Genomic DNA, 22926 nt, shown 5'->3' on the forward strand with positions numbered 1-22926 from the left:
CAAAATTGATAGAATTCATTCCCTCTAGTACTATGTGTGTTGGTTAATTACTAGACCAGGATTTCACATTGAGAGAGTTCCCAAAGTAAAGCAACCAAATGTTCATTCATAGTCTAAAAATGGTGTGATTCTTAGCACCTTCTGCCTTTCCTTTTCCACCACTGAAGAGGGTCACACAAGACTAAGATTCATTTTGTATTTTTTTTTTGTTTCATAGGTTGACATGGCCAAATAATTTATGACTGAGTGGTCAGTTTACTAAGGAAATGCCTCCCTTCTTATGCCTTACTTGACTTAAATAGAATCCTAAACCAGATCTGTCCTAAGAGTGTAAGAGTACATTCACGCTTGTCCCAGTTTAAAATAAAAACTGTACATTTACTCTTGTCCCAATTTAAAATAATTTAGAAAGCATTTGTGGGTTTTTTTTCAGTGGGTTTTGGTTTTTTTGTTTGTTTGGTTTTGATTATGTCTCTATCACCATGTACATGTCTTGGCAGAGAGGGATGAGTCCTTATGTGGTTTTGGATGCTTTCAGTATGACTCACTGGTTTTTAATTCTATTTCCAAGTGTACACATACAGGTCTTTCCACTATCACTGTTTGACATTAATAGAATGAAAAGGCCTCTTTACAGTGTGCCGTGCAGTTTGAAAAGATCAAGAAGAGACTCGCTGATGAAGCCAGTGGTATCTTTTAAGCTTGAGAGCAAGCAGGCTGGAACATTTTGTTTTGTTTTACACGTTACCGTCTATCCTGTTGATTCTTGTGTTGTACACTTGCTACGTGGTGAACTCGCTCAAAGCCTATCAAATGTACACACACCATGTTCCTAATAACATGTGGGCCTCATTTCTATAAATTATAACTGTGTTAGTGACTCTAACTCTCCAGCCACCATTTCTGGGAATCATAATTGTGGGGGTGGCTCTAGCTCAGATTTCCAGATGACTAATAGGCCAGGATCTTTGACCTTTCTCAGAATGGCATCTTCTTCTGGAGTCAAGTATCTTGGTTGGTACTATAACACCAACAGAACAATTTAAATATTTCTGTTAAAATAAAAAGATAAATACTAAATGGGAAGGATACAGTGTCAGAGGATTAGAATTTATATATTGTTTTGTTCACAGCAGTCCTGTGAGCTAGATCAGTGATCTTAAACTCAGAAAGAGGGCCACTAGACTGTTCCTAAGGTTCTCTGTCAACAGTGTATTGACTTAGAAAACCATCAATTAGCATTCTGTTGTATGTTTATTTTTGTCTTGACTTTTGTCCTGCCACTGGACTTTGGTGACTCAGGAAGAGAGAGTGAGACTGACAGCTTTTCCCAGCTCTGCTCCAATTCATTCACAAGTCAAGACATTATCTGTGATGTCACTGGTCCTCTTTGAAAACAAAGGAGGAACTACAAGGACGATTTTGTTAAGTGTTTTCCAGTTACCATTTAACCAGGTTGGGCCACCCTTAAACTTTTCCAAGCTGCTTTGTCCTTGGACTTTGAGTTTGACACCTGAGTTAGATAATAGAAGTTCTATTATCCCCATTTTATAGCTGAAGAAAACAAGATTCATAGCCAGGGTCCTACACTTAGTATCAGACTGAGAACACAGGATGACCGCAGCACCAATGTTTTTTTATTTTATGCTGCTTCTCAATGAGAGAATATAATTTTATATTCCAACTCCTGCTTTAGACTTTTAAAATATTTATGAGTATTATTTATTGCTTTATTTTCCTTAATTTAAGGGAGATGTAATTGGTCTCCTTGCCTTATCTTTCTGAAACCCTTATAAGCCATTCTCCATTCATCTGCTAAAGTGATTCTCCTAAAGCAGATGTGACCATGCTGCTACCCTATGAACTTTGCTGGATCCCACTTGCCTCTAGGATCAAATGTAAACCTTGTCACTTTAAACCCGCTACAGCCCAGCCCCAGCCTACATTTCTGGCCTTATTATCAGTGATTCTCCTAAAGCACAGATCTGACCATGCTGCTGCCCTATGAACTTCGCCGGATCCCACTTGCCTCTAGGATCAAATGTAAACCTTGTCACTTTAAACCCGTTACAGCCCAGCCCCAGCCTACACTTTTGGCCTTATTATCAATGATTCTCATTCGTGGTACTTTACATTCCAGCCAAACTGTCCTTGCTGTTCCTCATGCTGGACCTTTTTTCTTCTGTGTCCACATGCTGGGAAAGTTATCTCTTCATCTCAGCCTCTTAGAATCCTTTGGTGGTTTTTTGTTTTGTGTTTTCCTCTCCAAAACTCAGCCATCATTTCCATGAAACCATTCTTGTTCCTTCACATGCTGGTGGATTTCTCCTCCAAATTACAGTGTATTTTTTTGCATTTTTTTTTCTTACTTAAATATGTTCATGTCTCCCTTGAAAGACTAAGCTCATGGATGGCGGAGACAATTTCATTTTTGTCTCGGTAATCCCAGTGCCTGGTGCATAGGAGGTGCTTAATAAATGCTCCTTGGTTGATTGTAGAGTATGTATGAAATAGGGGTCGAGAGGCAATTTGATATAGTGTAAAGCGTGCTGGATTTGTAGTCACAGCACCTGGGTTCAAATCCTGGCTCTTTTGTTTACTGTCCATGAAAACCTTGGGTAAAACTTCTGAGCTTCACTTTGCTTATTTGTAAAATGAATGTATTGAATTAGATGATCTCTAAGATCTCTTCCAACTCAACTCTGTGATCCTAGGATCATTCTGAGTGGGAATAGGGTAATACATAGGTAACCACTCATGATTTGTTCGCAGAAAGACTACTTACCAGTTGTGGGGGTCTGAAAATCCATCAGTACTCCATTCCCACTACTTCATGCACTCTGTAAGGAGCAACATATTAAGCCTCATCAGTCATATATATATTTAGTGTGAATTAATTCCTCAGATCGTTTTCAAAACTTAGGCCCAGGTTTTGATAGAAAAGAAGATGGAAGGGGCAGCTGGATGGTGCAGTGGATAGAACACTGGCCCTGGAATCAGGAGGACCTCAGTTCAAATTCACCTCAGACACTTGACACATATTGTGTGACCCTGGGCAAATCACTTAACCCTGATTTCCTTGTGAAAAAAAAAGAAAGAAAAGAAAATAAGATGGAAACATATGTTTTCAGAGCAGGGAGGAGAAGACTGCAACAGGGGGAAAAGGGTCTCCTGAAAGAAGAGGTAGTGGGGCCTTGAAGACTAATCCACTTCACAGTTTTGCCAAGAATAGTCCTACTATGGTACTGGGGAAGTAATCAGAGTTGTTGCAGCAAGGAGTTGCTCATGCTAACCCGGTCCCTTCTTTTCTTCTTTTTCCCTCCTTTCTCCTTCACACTTTAATTCTGCCCTCCCCCCAACAAAGCCTTGCTTTTAATCAAAAACACTGTCTAAATGAGTAGTTTTGATTGTTATGATGATATAAAGGGATAAGTATGTACCCTGACAGAATCCTTGTAAAGAAGAGGTCCCAAAACATGAATACCTTTTGTGCCTCTGCAGTTAGGTATTTATAGTGTTTTTTCTCAGTAGCACTTTTATCGCTTACAAATATTTTTATGACATCATATGTAATCTAATTGGATAGAAAATAGACTGTCACTTACGACCTTCTTTTCCCCGATTCTTTCCCTCAGATGCCTCCAATGCTATCTCCTATTCTGTTCCTGTCTTGAAGGAAGAGGTTTCTTTTCTTGCCAAGACCCTCCCCCTATTTGTACTTTTGATTGGTGCTGGCACTACTCTACCCCAGTGTCACAGGAATCCCACCCTGGGTACCAGCTTCTCACCTACCCTAGCAGCTGGACCCATCCTTCCCCTCTTCTGCTCCTTCCTCTGCTCCCCACCTTCTCTCCTCCAGCTACATTGGCATCTTTTCTGCTCTGTACCATGGCCTCTTCAAACACTTTGGTCTCTCAGGGTTTTTTTTTTCCCCAGCCTCCTCAACTCTTATGAACCTCTGTCTCCAGTTTATCTCAACCATGGGCAGGTGGTCATCCATTAAATTCTCTTCTTTTCCTAGACAGCTCCCCATAGAGACACACTGAATTTGCACCAGGTGCCAGAATTCCCAGTTACGCTGTTGCTCTGGATCTGAAAAATCTTCATTGGTTTTCAGCCTCACAAACTGTTCCCATTTCTCTTTTGTAGCCAAATTCATTAAAAAAAAAATAACCATTCCCATAGAAATGGTTCTCTCAAAAAAAATAAAAAATAAAAAAAAAAGAAATGGTTCTCTCCTGGGGATAGAAAGAAAGGCAAGAACAGTCCCAGAGCTCAAGAACCATTATCAAAGCTTCAAGGATGATTCATAGTCCTGGGCAAAAAGGCAGTAGGACCTTAGCAAGATTCCGAATGCCAGAATGGAGACTCAGAGGCTGACAGAGGTGGAAGAAACCTCTGAAGGCACCAGTTTCTGTCTGTACGTGAAGAAGAACCCTCTCTATGTAGTAGCCTGTGATCATTTACCAGTATCTCAATGGCTAAGCATAGTGGCCTTTTCTTAGTCATCCTCCTTTTTGATCTCTGACTTTTCACACCGTTGACTTCTCTTCCCCGCTCCCCTTCCATATATCCCATCCTCTTTTCATTTTCACGACCAAGACTTCCTCTGGCTCTCTTGTCTGTCCGACTGCCCCTTCCTGGTGTCTCTTGCTGAGTGTTACTTGGGTCATCATCCATGTCCTGCCTCTCCCTTTGGCTGCCCCCTCAAGGCTTTGCCCTCTTCTCTCTCCCTTGATGGTTTTGCTGGCTCCCTTGGACTCAGTTGTCTTTGTGCAGATGACTTCCAAATCTCTGTATTCACCCGAGTCCCTTTCCTGAGCTCTAGTTCCATATGAACGGCCTGCTTGACCTCACCACATGGATGCCTCCGACGCCTCTCAAACGCCATGTGTCCAAACAGAATTCATTATGTTTCCCTCTGAACCTAGTCTGTCTAGGTTTAGTTTCTAGTCGTATCGGAGCACCCACCATCCTTCCAGTTTCCCAGGTTCACAGTCTTGGTCATCCTTGCAGCTGTTTGGTCGAGTCTGTCTCCACCTCCCCTCCATCTCTCTCTCTTCCTCCCCATAGCCAATGCCGTCCGTCAGGCCTTTATCTGTGGATCTTTAGCGGACTGCCGAAGTAGCCTCCTCATGGGTCTCTGCTGTGTTGGCATTTCCCCTTGCTAGTCTCCTCTTCCACACAGCATCCAGACTGATATTCCTAAAACCCGGGTCTGACTGTGTCATTTCCCCTACTCAGGCATCTTATATGGCTCCCCATGGATAAAAGCTCCTCTTAGGTTCGAGCTGCACTGTTAAGGATTTTAACTACCAGTCTTTGCTGTCTGTTTGCCCAGGTCATCCATGTGTTCTGTGTTCCAGCCCAACTCATCTCCTTGTTCTTGTCTCTGCATGTTGTTCCCTGTTGTCTTTTGTCCTCTGTGCAGGCCCAGAATCCTCTCTTTTATCAGCTCATTTCAGGTTCTCCCTTCTACATGAGACCTCTTCTGATTGGCCCAGCTGTTAGCTCTTTCCCAGAAATTACTTGCAATTACTTTGTTTCTTTGAAATACATTTTTATTGGTGTCTTTTTTTTTTAACATTAAGTGTGTTTCCCAATGTGTGCCTTCATCTTAGCCTTCCGAGATGGCCCAGTGGATAGAATGCTGGACTTGAAGTTGGGAAGACCTGAGTTCAAATCCAGCTCCAGATATTTACTAAGCTGTGTGACTCTGGGCAAGTCACCTAACCTCTGTCTGCCTAGTTTCCTCAGCTGTAAAGATAATAATAATAGCACCTACCTTCCAGGGTTTTGAGGATCAAATGAAATAATATTTGTGTTATCAGATAAATGTAATTCTGCTTTCAAAGGGCAGTCCTTTGAAGTAAAAAACAAGTCTCTTTGCAAAAGGATACTCCAGTGAATTCTTCACTAAATATAGTTCAAAGAATATCAGTTTCCGATTCTTTTAAAACATAGTTCTATTTTCTCTGGTATTATTTGCTATTCGTAGTTTAGCCCTGTAAGCCTTTTATTTTGCCCTTAGGAGGCATTCAGGAAATGTTTGTAGAATTAATAACTTGTTAAGCCAAAGAATATTGAAAAATTGATTTTCAGTTAATATGCTTTGAATTCCTCAACAGAACTAACTTGGTATTGATCCTCTGCCATTTGTGGATCTTGCCTAACTCATCTAGCTACTCATGATACTAGTCATTGCATTAATAAAACAGACTTACAGGACCTTTCTGAAATGTCCAGTTAGCCAGATTACTGGAGAATTTATGGTTCTAACCTCTTACTTTCCCCTTACTAGCTATACTTACTTGTTTGTTTTTTCCCCATACATGTAAGTATTAAATATCACTATGTTTTGGTCACCTCCTTCAGATTTCCTTATTTAAAAAATCTTGATCATATCCAGGACATGACTCATTTGTACTATATCTTTACCAGGTTGTATGGGGGGGGGTGGTGGTGGTGTGGTGGTGGTGGTGGTAGGAAAACACTTTTGAAAATCCAGTCAGTTATCTTCATTTTTTGCAGCTAACAGTCATTGCACCAGGGCTTAGCACAGCAGTGTGCTATAATAGATGGCACATGAGTAAATATTTGTTGAACGAATAAATAAGCAAAGGCTTGACTGTTAGACTTTTTTTTAGAAGTCTACAGTAAAAGAATGAATGATCATTTGCACATGTTCTTCCTTTTGGCATCAGTCAGGGAGCATCATTAAGTGCCATTCTACTCTCCACAGGGTTGAAAATGCTTGTACCAAGCTTGTCCAGGCAGCCCAGATGCTTCAGGCAGATCCCTACTCAGTGCCAGCTCGTGATTATCTGATTGATGGCTCAAGGGGTATACTTTCTGGGACATCTGACTTGCTCCTCACCTTTGATGAGGCTGAGGTAGGTATTGTATTCTTGAGAACATTGAGTGTCTTCTTCCTCCATAGCAGAAAGGGAGAATTATGAGTTTCCACAGCAGGGACTCAGTACCCCAATTAGAAATACTTAGGTCCTTTTCCCAGCTCCCTTATTAGCTGTTTGGGGGGCAAATCCCTTTCTTTTTGGCCTCTGATTTTCCAACAAAGCAGGGATTATGTTTGCCACCCACTTTCTGAGGTGTTGTGAGAATGAGCCAATTATACACACCCACTCCAAACTTGATCTTAAAGTTATTGGCTTCATTGTTAGGAAATTTAAGTTTATTTAACATGGTGATGAAGTGTTAATTTCTACATATCAGTATCATCACCTGCTTAACTTAATATATCTTTGCATAAATTAACACATTGAAATTTATTTGAAGGGCTCTCAGTTGAGATGGGGTTAGACTTGTTCTGATTGGTCATAGAGGAATAGCAGCGATGGAAAGGTGTTTCAGGGAGGCATATTTAGTTTTGCTATAGGGAGAAACTTTCTTATAGTTCCAGCTCTCCAAACATGCGGTGGATTGCTTTGGGAGGTAGTGCGTTCCCCTCTCTAGAATTTAAAAGGGAAAGCTCCATGGCCCCTTGTTTGGGATTTTGTAGATTTGAGGCCAGGTCCATGTTGAATTAGGTGGGTTTCTGAACATTCTCTGATTCTCTTTTTAGGTCCGCAAAATCATCCGTGTGTGCAAGGGCATTTTGGAATATCTAACAGTGGCAGAAGTGGTAGAGACGATGGAGGATTTGGTCACTTACACTAAGAATTTGGGACCAGGTTTGATTCTCATAGTTTTCTCTACATGATCTCTGTTTCATCAAGAAGATAGAAACTCTTTCCTTCCTTCTCAAGCTATTTGTGAAGATCACGAAAATGTAAAAAGCAGAAAACAAAGGTTGTATGTAGTTGAAATTCATTTGTATTCTGCTGGGTTTCCATATCTTCCTTCTTGGTGATGGGACCATTTAAGATGGTTCGCTGCGTCTGAATGCTAAATATACTTTTTAAAAAGTTCTGTTCCTGTTTGGTAAAGTTACATTAAACCAGACGTGGCAGACGTAGCTTGAGAATGTAGGAAATAGTTTTCCATTGCTGTAATGCTGAAGGCCACCCTGCATTTTGACCTCTCTACTCTACATTACACAGCATTCCTTCATTGTTTGCCAGCTGGCCCGTAGCCCTTTATGACTCTTAGCTTACTAATGAGTCCTCCTACCACTGATGGATTTTGGTAGCCCAAGATTGAATAATGAGACTTAAAGAGAACTATAATGCTGTGGTTGTCTAGGTTTGTAAAAAATTCCTTATGCAAATAAAAATTAAAATTTAGAATAATAATCAAGCCAAAGAGGAGGAAATTGCTTTAAAATTATAGCTTAGAAACTTGTAGTATGAATCCAGTTTTACTTTATGACAATGATTATAGCCTAGAGGAGAGACTGGGCCTGCTGAGGTCAGTTGTATTACACAGAACCATTCACATCTCAAACCCCAAATCTTGAAAACTGGAGATGACCGTGCTGTTGATGGGACGTTGTCTACAAACATTGTCATTTCAGCATAACTCTGCTCTTGGGATTCATGTTGTGTTGTAATGAGGTCCTTTTGACGCCTAAGTAACCAAACTTCCTTTTGTGCAGATAGATACACCCTAGACTGAATGTGCTTGTTAACAGTGTTACATTGAAGTTAAAGCGTTGTAATTATGGAAATTTGTGTCTGTGCTAGATTCTCATAAAAAGTACTTCTGATTTGAATTGTCTTGGAAGAGCATTGGGCAGAAATGACTTTCCCTAAGTTTCTCAGTGATTTAGAGAACCGAGTCATTCTTTTGACTTATACTACCAAAATGTAAAGTGTTAGAATATAGATGAAAAGATACAAGGTGTCTCCTGGTATTATCATTATTTAATCCTTAACACATTTATGTAAACTTCTAAAGTATTCTTGGATATTAGATTGTTGTGTGTAGTGTGGGCAGGGCTGTACCCACAGTGCAGCATATGTGGACTGGGTGTATCCAAGTACCAACTGAAAGTACTCCATAGGCTCCACATTAATATTAAATATTTATAAATTTTATACAAATGTATATTTTATATAATAATTATATACATTTATAAAAATTATTTAAATTTTATAAATATAAATCATTAAATTTTAAATAAATATTGAATATTCAGTAGCTATTTCTGGGGCTCCATTAGTACAAAATTCCTACCTATACTTTTCAGAATAGACTACATTCTATACATTAAGCTTTAAAGGATTATTTATGTTGGGTGTGTAGAAATTTTGTTATATTGAATCAGTGGGTCTTCCATGTTTGTAGAATTTATGTATTTGTATATTACGTATATATTTATGTAATGGATAGTTATGCACACACATATGTATACATCTGTATCTGTAGAGAGATTGTTTGATTCTCATTGTTATTGTATTACTTTAATGAGAGTAGACCTGAACCAAGAATATAAATCTAGGGTGCATCCTACCACTCATACAGATGGTTTGTTTTTTCTGAGCTAGGAATGACAAAAATGGCCAAAATGATTGATGAAAGACAACAGGAATTGACTCACCAGGAGCACAGAGTGATGTTGGTGAATTCAATGAACACTGTGAAAGAGTTATTGCCAGTCCTCATTTCAGGTATTTACTTAATATATTTTCATTAGAATGAATTTTACGTGTATCATCTGAGCCTTTAAGTCACTTTTTTTGTGATAGATTTTATATTTCCTTAACTGCATATCACTTGCTGTCTTCTTGTCTGTCCATTTGTGCAAAAGCAAGGAATGATTGATTTGGTAACTAGACGTTGTGTCCAGCCAAGTGGTGATAGATTCGATATCTATGGAGTATATCTGGAGATTCAGTTGGTTACTAGTTGGGGATTCAGTTGGCTACTAGTTTTCTCCTTTACCTCTCCCTCAGCTGTAACCTGAAATTTTCTCATCCTTTGGTCTAGAGATATTTTCCTACTCTCCATAAAGACTCTGTCCCTGGCAGCTGGTATCTCCCAGACTTACTAGTAAATATCAGATACCCTGGGCTCAGTTTTCAGGTTAGGATCTTTCCTTATTGACTTCATGGAAACACTTGTTTTATTAGAGATCTAGATTGAAAACTGTAGAGCAGTGTATGCTAATATACCCTCCTAGAATTCTTTTTTCTTCTTTTTTCCAATTAAAAACAATTCCAAACTTATCAATAAATTTTTAAAAATCCATATATGCAATAGAATTGAAAAAGAAAGTGTACACGAATCTTTCTTTCTTTTTTTGAGGCACTCGGGGTTAAGTGACTTGCCCAGAGTCATACAGGTAATAAGTGTTGGAGGACATATTTGAACTTAGGTACTCCTGACTCCGGTGCTGTATCCACTGTGCTACCTAGCTGCCCCAGTGAATTTCTCTTAAAAAATCAAATACTGCTTGCTTTTTCCTTTAAGTGTATAATAAATTCAGCAGGTAACTTTCAAAACTATTCTAGTTGTTGATGTTTCCTTTTGGCCTTCCATCTGTTTTCTTTGTACGTTAAAAAAAATTTCCGTAGCACATGATCTGGACCTCCCTGTCCAAACTCCTGTTTGAACTGGCAGGTAGAGTGTCCACAGCTTGGGTGGCTTTTTCTTGTCCCCTCATAGTCTAGGAGCATTAAAAGGATTGAAGGGTGGTTGCTACTACAAGTCCTTTTCTCCCTCTCCTGGAGTGCTCATGGAGTTCCCATTAGGTATAGGAGAGCTTTCCTGCTGGACTCCTTATAGAATCGTGAAGTTGCCTTTTCTCAGCACCACTAATTTATCCTCAGCTCCTGATGCAAATGTTACTGGCAATCACTGCCAGGATGCTGATGAAAAAGTCCAAATCTTCAGGTACCCCGACTTCATGAGGTCTTCCTCTGGTTGTAGTGGAGTGGATGAGAAAGTGAGGGATTGGAATGAGGGTAGATTTATCCTCTCTTCTGTCCCTCTCCCTCCAGTCAGTTCCTTTTTCTCGACTTGGCTGAAGGGCTTCCACTCCTAGCTTAGTGCCAGATGCTCAAGTTCCCTGGGTTCTAAATTGCCTTGCTATTTATTTTAAAAATAAAAAACTCACAGGGCATGACCAGTCTCCTCAAACAATCTGAACACAGTCCTGGGGCATAATTTCACTTCATCCAGTGGCTTTCAAGGACTTCTAAATTGGTGCAGGATTTTTCACAGTATTTAAAATGTCTTTGATTGGTTGATTCAACAGAGGTGTTCTCACCTGGCTAAGGAAAGGAGGCACAGGGTCTTGTCATTTGTTCTATATGGGGTGGGGTTGACAGGAATGACACTTCTTTGACCCTCTTTTCTGTGAAAATATAGATTTTTTTTGAGGGGGGAAGGCAGGGCAATTGGGGTTAAGTGACTTGCCCAAGGTCACACAGCTAGTGTGTCAAGTGTCTGAGATTGGATTTGAACTCAGGTCCTCCAGACCCTAGGGCCGGTGCTTTACTCACTGCGCCACCCAGCTGCCCCTTGTGAAAACTATTTTAAGTGGAGTTAATCCCTATCTATTGAAAACATTTGTTGTTAGGCTAGATTCGGAACAGACTTAATGTAGAACTTGTCAGCCAGGATCATACCTCTTGGTTGATCTAGACCCTAGAAATTCAAAATCAGTGGCTGCTTTGTTGCACAAAATGCATTTTAGTGGTATGAAGGGTTTTGGAATTGTGATCAAATTTGGGGGGAAGAGGAGGATTTTGAGAAGGAAAAGGAGGATTCAAGGGGAGGAGGAAAGGAACTTGAGCAGACAACTTAATGAAGAATCGAAATTGAAGGACTTGGAGAGAAGGGCTTGAGTTGAAGGAGAGGCACTCAAAGAGGGAGAAACAGGGGAAGAGGAGGACTCAGAGGAAAGCTGTTGTAAAAAATATCATCTGGAGAAGGGTCTCCAAGAACCAGAGCAGGGGAACATGGTGGGTGAGGGCCAAAGGAGGCAGAAACAGAAGTGATGCCATCGTTGTAACAAACTCTGGATCACTTAGACTGAACAAAGAAATCAGTGGCGAGTTCAGGAAATCACAGCAGAAGCCTGATGTCCTGATGTGTGATATAGAAGCAATGGGGATGTCCATTATCTGGACTTCTGCTGTGGCTTTCTCTCTGCCAGAAACAGAGTGGTTAAAAATATCTTGATGTTCTTTATTGATCATTTCATCTTTCAGGAGGTATAGGAACTAAAAAAAGAAAATTTTGAAGATTTCTCTCATTAGCTGGTTGCTGGGGTGGAAAATTTGGGAATTCTAGGGGAAAACGATCCTTCTATATTAAAGTTCATTATAGACTACAAAAGAAAAACCAGGAGTAGTCTGACATGTTGAGATGTTGAGAGAGCAGATTTCAAAGGGTTCAAAGAGATTATTGCATAGAGTCCCACAGTTTACAATTCTGCAGGGAAGTCATTCACTCAGAAGAGAGCATAGAATTATGGATTTAGAGCTGGAAGGGACCCTCTCACTTTACAGATGAGATAAATCAGGCCCAGGAAAGGTTAGGTTATATATCCGAAGTCACTCCAGTAATAAATGGCTGAGCCAGCTCTAAGTCCAGGGCTGTTTCCATTGTATCACTGTGCTGCTCTTCAAAAGAGGACTTCTCAAGATGCCCAGAGAGAAGACTCTGGTGAGAAGGAAAAGATGGTCATGGGAGGTTTGGCTGGAGGCCATATGAATTTATAGGGAAATCAGCAGCCAACTTTAATTTAAGAAAGATATCCAAAAAGTGGAAGCAGGGACAGGCAATGGGAGGAAAATACAGAAGCATGGCACAGTTGTATAGGAATAATGTTCATTACACTCAAGTTCAGAATAAGCTAAGGAAGACGAAGCATAACAAAAGTCTTGTTTTAAAGCTTTACTGGAGAAAATTTTTTGTGGTTTAGGAAAATATGAAAAAAGATTACAAAAAGAAGAAAAATGGAAAAAAAATTTTAAAAATCATTTTAACAAATTGTTTTCTTAAGAATAATGGAACCATCACACTTGTACCCTGACATCCCTGCCCCTGAGGTGCTTGCAAAGGAAGTAGTGATGATATTAGAGAGAACAAAGATCAGTAGCCTAATCTGGAACACGTATATAATGAGTCTGTAGAGGAGATCAGTGCTGGAGGTGATACCACTGTGAGGGCATTGAGGGACCAATTTACTACGTGTCTAAAGGAGTGGGAGCAAATGAAGCTGGAAGCAAAAGAAGAGTGAAAAGCAAAGAGTGGAAGGAAAAGATAGTGAAGGAGTAGAAAAAATCTTATACCTTATTGATGAAGAAAAGATTAACTATCAGAGAGAGAGAGAGAGAGTGTGTGTGTGTGTATTCATTCACACATTGTCTGTCTATACAAAATCTTTTTGAGGGTCATCTGTATAAAATTGAATTCATCCCTAATGAGAGCACACCAAGCAGGCTTTTGCCAATAGTATTCAACGATGGATTGCATCTTCACCATTTCATAATTATTAAAAGATGTAGAGAGCGTAAGTTCCCATTGTGTTTATTTTTTGTTGATAATTCAGAATCATTCAGCTTAGCAGAACAAAATGCTCCCTCAATAGGCTCTTTTACAAAGTTTCTACCATATGCTATCAAGATCATTAAGATTCCTTAGAAGATGGAACAGTTGAAATGGCCCTGTTCAGTAACCACCTGATAACAAGCATCAGGTAATGTTCACCTAAGGTATTCATCACTGTCATGGAGGATGATCTAGCACAGCGTCCAAGTCAAGGAAGGATTCCTAATGAATGCTCCCATTTGTGTATGGTGTTGTAGCGTTTGCATCAAGCTCCAAGACAGTGGAGATCCTCTTGGAAGAGCTCTGTAATCACTTGAAGAAGTTTTGTCTGTCCATCCTCACAGGAAAAACCAAATAAAGAATGTCTTTTTCCCAGATTTCAGCATGCATCTGAATGAACACCTTAAGGACATGTCAGTAATGTGTATATATATCTGGTACAGACGATACAGGTAGGCCCAACGTTGAAAAGGAGGAAGAAGAAGCTGAGTTGCTTTTGTGAATTTGCAAAGCAGTTTAACATACCCAAAAGTTTCCTATGACAGAAAAGTCACGTCTATTCAATATAAACATTTTCTTGGTGTTCTGTATGCCTGTGAGACCTGGAACACTACTGCATCCACAGAACTAAAAATGAACATTACACTGAGGGTGATAGAAATGTACCTGATGGGAATAAGCTGAAACAGTTGTATGAAGTTCAATGAGAAAATTGAAGGAAGGTGAAGAGTAAAGCGTGTCATCAGGGAATATGTGACAGGAGGGGAAGATGGATCAGCTCCACTGGGATCCTTTGGGATGCTGGAAGAAAGCAGGGAGGGCCTCCAGCATGCTGCTAGGTGAATCTTCTGGGCGGATATGCACAGTCTGGGAAGGCCTGGGAAGTCCTGAGTCACTGATACCACCATCTAAGGATTGGAGCAAAGAGGTCAAGAAAGGGAAAGGAAGGACAGATAATGCAAATATGCCCAGTTCTTAATATGCTTCTATCTTCTCTGCCAAAGAGAGTGACCTTCATCCTGGAGAGCACAGGCCAAAATACATAGAGAGTTGGTGTAATATGGGTTGTCTGTAATCTCATCAACTTGGGTCCCTCCAATGTTGCAGGGAGTGGATAGTTAGCTAAGTAAGGAGATAGTAAGGGCACCTTAGGATCAAGAAAATAGTATAAGAATGAGGAGAAAGAAGAGAGCATGAGGAGAAGAGATATAGGAAGAGTTCAGGTTACTTGGCTCAGATGAACTACAGCCTTAGGTTTAAAAGCAATCGGGGATCATTATCAGTGATAGCTGGAAGGTTGTGGAGAACGAGAGAGATACTACAGGATTGGAGAAGGGCAAGTGTTTTCCTGATTTTCAAAAAAGGGATAAGATAGGAACTTGCAATCTATATGCCAGTGAACTTGGTCTTTGATTTCTGACAGAATTCTAGAGCCTGTTGTTAAAGGGATTATTAGTGAATATCTAGAAAAGCAAGTGATAATCATAGAATATGCATAGGCATACCAGACTAACATTACCTTGGGGAGGTGGGCAGGGGGCAGTTTACTGTTCTGGTCCTGAGAGGGAATACTATAGGTATATTTTACCTAGATTTTAGTAAAACATTTGGCAAAAGTCTCTTGTGCTGACCTTCTGCAGAATATGGAGACATGTAAGCCAGATAAGGATCTAGTTAGGTGGGTTTGAAATAAACATAAAGTAGTCTGTAGTTCAGTGTCCATTTGGTGGGAAGTCTCCAGAGATGTGTTTCAGGAATATGTACTTAGCTCTATGTTAGTTATCTACTCAGATGAAAGTATAGATGACATACTTATCAGAAAGTTGGGGTAATCAGAATTCAGAAAGCTTTTGGCAGGTTAGAACATTGGAATGCTATCTAGGAAGATGAAACTTAGGTATAAATTCAGAGTATTACACTAAGGTTTAAAAAATGAGTTCGAGAAAGGGGAATCCAGGTGGCTGGACAGGAGTGCATTAAAAAAACATTTCAAGATTTTAGAGGGCTTAAAGTTTAAAATGGCCAACATCATGGTTGCCAAGAAAAGCAGTTTTGTCTAAGGGTATGTTAAGAGTGGCATAATGTCCAGGACTGAGTGGATGATGTGATTAATTTACTTTGGCCTGGTCAAACTATACCCGGAGTATTGTGTTCAGTATCACATTAGGAGGGTCTCTGGTAAGCTGCAGAGAATAAAGAGTGGGGATGGTTGCTTTGAGTTCATGTTATAAAGATTGGTTGAAGGAACAAGGATGTTTAGACTGGAGAAGATAAGGCTTGGCTGGGGGAGGGGAGAAATAATAATAGTTTTTAAAAATTTAGGTGAACTGCTGTGGAAGAGGGAACAGACTGGTTTTGCTTGGCTCCAAAAGAGCAGAAGGTAGAAGTTGCCAAGAGGCCAGTTTAGGCTTAATTTGCAAGGGAAAAAACTTCCTAATAATGACAGCACTCTGGAAGTGGACTGGGCTCCCACAGGAGGAGTGGAATCCCTCTCATTAGTGGGCATCAAGCAGAGACTGTTGGGTCTGTGGAAGAGGCCCTTCTTGGGTAGGTATGAGTTGGACCAAATGGCTTCTGAGGGTCTTTCTACCTCCGAGCATCTGAAAGTCCTTTTTTCACATTGACTTACTAGGGAGTGTGTTCTGAGTCTGACTACACCTCATTCCAGAAGTTTTCACAGTAGAAAAAGGCACAGGGATTGGAGGAAAGATCCTTTCTATTCTGAATGTTACAATGAAGTACTAATTATGATTTTTTTAAAATTATAAAATAAAAAAGTTCTTGTGGGACAAATTGTGTCTTTCCTGCTTATTCTACATTTTCGTGTTTTATTGTTTTTTTTGTTTTTTTTTTGGAGGGGGGAGGCAGGGCAGTTGGGGTTAAGTGACTTTCCCAAGGTCACACAGCTAGTAAATGTGTCAAGTGTCTGAGGTCAAATTTGAACTCAGGTCCTCCTGACTCCAGGGCTGGTGCTCTACTCACTGCGCCACCTAGCTGCCCCTGTTTTGATGTTTTTAAAGGGGTTGAGGAAGCCAGGGATTAGGGAATGGAGGAGAGATCTAGATTTTTAATCTCTACTATCTCATCTCTGCCATCATTCTACATGAAGCTCAACTGCGGTCTGGTCCATGTTCTTTGGCTCTCTGAGGAGGCCTGGGTACTTTGTGGCTGTGAGTTTTGGGGTTGTATATACCGAATTATTTTCTTAATTTATAAGTGGTTATAGTGACGTTTTGTGTGTTTAGTCTTCTTGTGATGAGAGATTTCCAGGCTGGAGATTTTTATTGACCCGACTTGTACTCCTTTTTAAGAAGATGATTGCACATGCTTAATGTCCTTTGTACATGGTATAGCTAATCTTAGACAATGAAATTGAATTTCAGGCATAATTTCCTAACTTCTAGCATGTTTTGACAGCTATGAAGATTTTTGTAACTACTAAAAACTCCAAAAACCAAGGTATTGAAGAAGCTTTGAAAAACCGCAACTTTACGGTGGAAAAGATGAGCGCAGAGATTAATGAGATCATCCGAGTGTTACAGCTTACTTCCTGGGATGAAGATGCTTGGGCTAGCAAGGTAAGTATGAATTTGGGAGAAAATGGATGACCAGTTCTCAGGAGGAGGGGAGGGGAGGGTTGGTTAATTTGTAATTTCTTATATACAATCTTGAAACATTTTTATTTGTAGCATAAGACTTGTCAGCTCTTTATTTAGGTAACTTCTTTCTTTTGGGACCAGCTACTTCCTGTTAACCAAGATAGAATGAATATACAGCCCAGAGTAATGTTCCATTTACATCAAGGCTTCAGGCCAAGGCTCTCTCTGGTGTCTTGGGTGGGAAGATGCTTTTATAATGGGTATTTCCTTTAGGGAAGGACGGATGAAAGAATCCTCTTGGCATTGGTTCTTATACCACTTTTTACTGGTAGCTTTTGCCATGAAGCTACCATGTTGAGCTCGGTAAAGGCCAACCTCGAATATAGGATGCCTCCCCAAAATGAGATCTCTTTGAAAGGAACCTTTTATATAGGTTTGCACTGAAACTAAACCTGATTATAGCTTCACTAGGGCTCCATATAAGTCAGATTTGGGGTGAAAGTATAGCTTGTATTTGAACCATCAGAATAAGTTAAATCAGGATGCATCCTATTCAGAAGTCTCATGGAAAACTTTTTCCTCCACTAACTTTTGATCTTGAGATAATAATGGAAAAATTTTGGCATGTGACCTTTGATCCTAGGAGAAAAGATGTAGAACTCAGCTGGGGAATTTGTTTTCATATGAACTCTAGTTTTAGGAGTTTTTCAGGGTCTCCTTTTTTTCCTTTTGTTTTCCACTGGTCCTTTGACTGTAGGTAGATTTTCCCCCATCTCTGCCAGCTGTGGCCTTGTGCTGCAGGTTGTCCTGTTTCTCCCTGTAGTGACTATGACAGAGGCATCTGGTCTGGGGACTCTAACAAATTTGTTTGCACTCCCAGTGCTTACTGCAGGACAGATGCTTTTGACCGGGGTCCTGTAGCCCACCAGTGGCTGAACTGAATCTAGACCATCATAGTCCACTTCCTAGGTGGAATTTCTAACATTTTTCCTATGGTGCCAATTCTTTCCTCTGCCAAGTGGGGGGCCTGGAATGGACTGCCTGCCCTCTCTCCGTCTGGTGGTTGGTTGCATGAAACAGTCGAGGCTAATTTTACCTGATGATTTGTCAAGGGAGGTGTTTACACAATTCTTAGTTAGATTGTATCTAATTTCCATATTGAAACCATTGACGTCTTTTAGAGTTAACTTATCTTTGCCTTGAAGTACTTTGCCACTCTGACTTCGCTGTTATGACTTCTTTCTGCCTTTTTTTGTTTTTGTTCTCGTGTTTGTTTTATTCTTTTCTCACGTTTAGAAGGTAAGCTTTCTCCTGCCATCTAGTCTATTTTGCATTTCTTTTTTTTTTTTTTTGCTAAAAGAGAAAAAAAAGCATGTCTGTGAGGATTTGTGTCTTGTGCTGGCTGTGTGCAGTGCTTCTTTCCATGTGCCAGTGTGTGACACTGTGCTCGAGTACGCTTTAGAATGCCATTTAATGAGGATCTTGGGGCTTGTGGAAATCTAGGCAGTTCTAATCTGTGTGTTCATTTCAAGTCACTCATTTAAGAAACAAAGAAAAAGCAACACTGTAGTAAATCAGACTTTCTGGGTTTGGTGGACATGTTTGGGGAAGATTCCAGCTTCCTATTTTGGCTTGGTCATTTCCACTCATTCATTTTGAGTGTACAGGCGAGAGCAGGAGAGACCAGGAGAGCAGGGTGACATTGGAGTTATCTGTGGACTTGCTGTTGTGAAAAATTCCTTTTGGTCATTTATGCTACTTCTTACTCTTAATTCCTCCGCTATCATTCTCTTCTGGAAGGTCTGGAATGTTGCTTTGCTCAAGGTCTGTCTTTATAGTTTTAAAATGTGATTGATGGGTACTAGAAGCAGCATGGTTGAGAGTTTAGAGTGGTAGGCTTGGAATCGGCAAGGCCAGGGTTCAAATATCAACCCTGAGACTTACTTGCTGGATGACTCTGGATAGGTTATTTAACCCAAGGCAATTCCTTATGACTTACCTACAAAGATAGGGTTTGGATGCTGCTAGATAAAAATCCTATACTCAGTTATAGAGTCTTGATGAACTTATGTTTTGAAGAATAAAACTGGTGATATCAGATGAGCATACAAAGCTCTGTTCTTAATGTTAGCCCGGGGGTTCAAAACTTTATAGTAATTGCATAGCAAAGAAAGGATGTTTCCAAACTTTAATTGAGCTGTGAACATCCTTTATGTCTACTGGAAGGAGGAGTCTAACCACCCATGGTATTCCCAAGCTCTCATTGTTAACTCTTCTTCGTTTCTTGTAGGTAGCAGATGTGGAGTAGACCTTTCGTTCTCTAGCTTTCCTTTTTTCCAAGTAGTAATAGAAAAGAATAACTCATTGTCCATGTATGGTGACAGTCTGGCCTTGTGCTGATGTAGAAGGAATCAGTGAAATTACCCAAGCTAATTGTGGTGGAGAAATGCAATGTGGAACAATAAAAAGTGAATTAGACCTACTGATCTAATTTATTGGTGTCATCATGGATAAAAATAGTTTAGAGACATTTTTCACCTTAATGTAGTTTATTGAAATTGAAAATGGTGAGTAGCAAATGTACATTTCCTACATTTGGTATCTCACATTCTTTCCCCCCAGACCAAAAATAATTAACCTCTCTTGCCATATTCGTTGCCTGCTTCTCCATTAGTGCAGGCTTCTCCTGGACATTGATGGTTCCTCCAGAAAGTGTAAAATATTATTGGGGGTAAAAGTACGTCTTGCCTAATGAACCCATTTTTAAGAAGACTTTACTAAGGTTAGTCATTGTGCTTTTGAATCTGAATTCCAGTGACAATGCTAAGAATTTTCAAATGATTTACCAGGCGTGTACCATCAGTCTTATTAAAACTCATCAGTCAACTCAGAAATTCTAGCCTCATTTACCAATAGCCTCTTGTTGAACACTCGTTAGTAAAATTGTTGGAATACCAGTCGAATCCATCTCTGAAAGTTTTCTGTGCCAGCCTCTCTCATGTTCGTAAGGAATCATCTGAGTGCTGCCAGTCTTTTGTCATCAGCTTAACTCCTGCTATGATTGGTGAGGATGTGGGAGGAGAGAAGAGTCAGGTACTCTGTGACCAGCAGCACTCACACCCCATAGGCCCTTCTGTCTTGTTATGGGGAATCTTCTGCTGTAGTGCTTTGTCATGCACTAGGATTGATACTGGCCCAAAGTAGTGACAAAGCTAGTGGTCCTGCCAGACTTCACTACATGTTACCAAAAGTGGAAATATCAGCTACAAACTGCATCACCAGAATACTTACCCTTGCTGCAGAGATTAAAGATCCGAGGGCCGAATTTTACATTCCACCCCCCAAATAGAGAAGTGTATAGATTTCTCCAAGTCACTTGGTATTTTTCATTAGAAACACCATTATGCGAGATTTGCCACTAGGAATTTGAGTTAACCATCCACTTCATTTGTTTGTTGTATTTTATCTCTAAAAGAAGAGAAAAAGTTCAAATGTTAGAGAAATTGGCTTTTCCCCTTGACCTGAATGAACTCTGAATATCTGATTGTATGGTCTTATTACTTACATGTTGGCTATTAAAAGAACTCAATCTAGCATGAGGATATTCTTTTCAATAAGTGTTTTTTTAGCCTCATTTTTTGAGTAAGGCTGGGTGGGAGGTGTGGGTCCAGGGCCAGGATGTGTGATGATGGGTGGCATGGGGAGGTAGAGTGGCAACAGGGGGTTTTCCTTTTGCCCATTTGTCAAATTGGCAGGCACCTTGGTTATTTTCGGGTGAAGCCATTTCTATTTAAAAACGTGCTGTGGCTGAAACTGAGTTTCATTGTTACTAGAAAGATATTTTAAAGGGTGTCTTTATGTCTTCTGCCTTTTGCTAAATGGGAACAATGCCAAATCAACACAGGCTTTCTTTTTTTTAGTACATCTTATACGTTCGCATAAGGAATTGTTGGTAAGGGGAAGAAAGGCCAGCTGAAAGGATCCTGAATTTCCCACTTATTTCAGCCTTCCTTTGAGAAGGTACTGACAGGAAGCTGAAGGGTGTAGGTGGAAGGTAATTGAGATCCACCTAGATTGTACCTAGATCCACCTTCTTGAGAGCATAGAATAATTATTCTCTTCTAACATTGCTTTTCTTCCATTGTATCTGAATTTTTACCTTATATCTAAATATAGCTATGTTGTGTACAATGCTGCTGTAACAAATGTCACACCATAAATGGAAGATGGGATTCTTGGGAGATTAAAACACCAAGACGTATAGATACTTTTATTTTTCATAGAAATTAACTTTTGAAAGTGTGTTCTTTTCAAGAGACTATGGTAAAAATTCTATGTAATCTCCAGACATCTGCCCTTTTGGAAGCTTTGTTAACTAAGTGAAATTTTCAGCTTCAAAGTAGTCTTCTTCCAAATTTGCCACATATTTATGTGAGGAAAAACAAGCTGCTTAATTTGAACATCTTGATGCTGCCATCTCTCCCACTCAGTTGTAAATTACTCATTTCAGGAGTATAACATTCTTTCCTTCCTTCTAACACATTCACTATCCTACTTTATTAGGGAGAAAAATGAAAGGTTTTGTGAGGGGACTGAATAGATCTCTGGTTGTTCCTTTGGGGTTCAGTTTTTTTAAAGGCAGTGGAGAGAGAAAGCTGTCATCTGTCTAGGTCATTGATGATCAAGTGGTGGAAATTTGACACATAGAGATGAATAATTCAGGGCAATGTTCTTATGTAGGTACGTGTTGGAAGCTGAAAATCAGCCTGATAGAAAATTGTTTTTGACTCTCATGCAAAATCAGTGTAAGCCCCAAGAATCCCCTGCCCTTCATTCCTCAAACTATGCACACTCCTAAGTCCTGATGGCCTGGAGTCCCTCAGTATAGTATATAATGTAGTATGTGGTACAATATGAGGCCGGGCACTAAATTTACTTAATTTTCACAATGTGATTTCAGCCTCCTGAAATACATTTAGATAGACATAGGTTTCTTACTGAATACATAAGGTTTTTTTAGTGAACAACTGTGTTTCTACATTTATAGAACTCTTGTCCTCTAGGGAGAATGGTTTCCAGATAAACTATTGTGAAGCTGTTTGATGGTGTAGAAAGAACATAGCACTTGGAGGCAGGACACTTTGCTTCAGGTCTCAGCTCTTCCATGATTGGGAGCTGGGGACAGGTCATTAATGTTCTGTGAGCCTGTTTCCTCATCTGGAGAATGAGTATGATGGTTATTTTTAGTTTTTATTTTCTGCTTTATTTCGTTACCTTCCTCATTGGGCTGCTTTGAGGAAGACACTTTGCAAACTAGATAAATTGTTCAGAAGGGAGCTTTATCATCAGTTTTGTTCTTGACTCGGCAATATCAGCCTTTCATAAAGTTGGAACAGTTGAATTTTTGAGCTGGAAACAACGTCCATTGTTCAGTTGTGTCTGACTTTTCATGATCTCGTGAACCATAGCAAGCCAGCACTGTCCGTGGAATTTTCTTGGCAAAGATACTGGAGTGGTTTGCCATTTCCTTCTCCAGTGGATTGAGGTAACAGAGGTTAAATGACTTGCCCAGGGTCACACAGCTGTTGTGATTGTCTGAGGCCAGATTTGAACCCAGGTCTTCCTGACTCCATGCCCAGTGTCCTATCTCCTGAGCCACCTAGCTGCCAAACAATTTTTTTATGATGAAGAAACTAAGACCAGTGGTCATAGAGATTAATGTGTTCTCTCCAGATCACGTGGTAAATTGATGACAGACCCCAGACCTAGGCCTCCTCCCTTTCAGTTAGTTGTGCTCTTTTCACTGCCTTGCTGTCTTCCCAAGCAGGAAAGGGCCTTCACAGCACCTCATATCACCACTGCAGGT

General features: G+C 40.1%; 1 protein-coding gene across 3 annotated transcripts in view; it reads left to right on the forward strand.

Annotated features, from left to right (window-relative positions):
- VCL (vinculin) overlaps positions 1–22926 on the forward strand; it is a 113604-nt gene that overhangs the window by 53806 nt on the left and 36872 nt on the right. For all 3 annotated transcript variants that reach the window (XM_036734650.1, XM_036734651.1, XM_036734649.1), the window contains exons 3-6: positions 6743–6893; positions 7583–7691; positions 9447–9569; positions 16879–17039. In XM_036734650.1, coding sequence (XP_036590545.1) covers positions 6743–6893; positions 7583–7691; positions 9447–9569; positions 16879–17039 — 544 coding nt within the window. The remainder of the gene's footprint in view (positions 1–6742; positions 6894–7582; positions 7692–9446; positions 9570–16878; positions 17040–22926) is intronic.

Source organism: Trichosurus vulpecula, chromosome 8 (assembly GCF_011100635.1).
Source record: "Trichosurus vulpecula isolate mTriVul1 chromosome 8, mTriVul1.pri, whole genome shotgun sequence".
NCBI lineage: Eukaryota > Metazoa > Chordata > Mammalia > Diprotodontia > Phalangeridae > Trichosurus > Trichosurus vulpecula.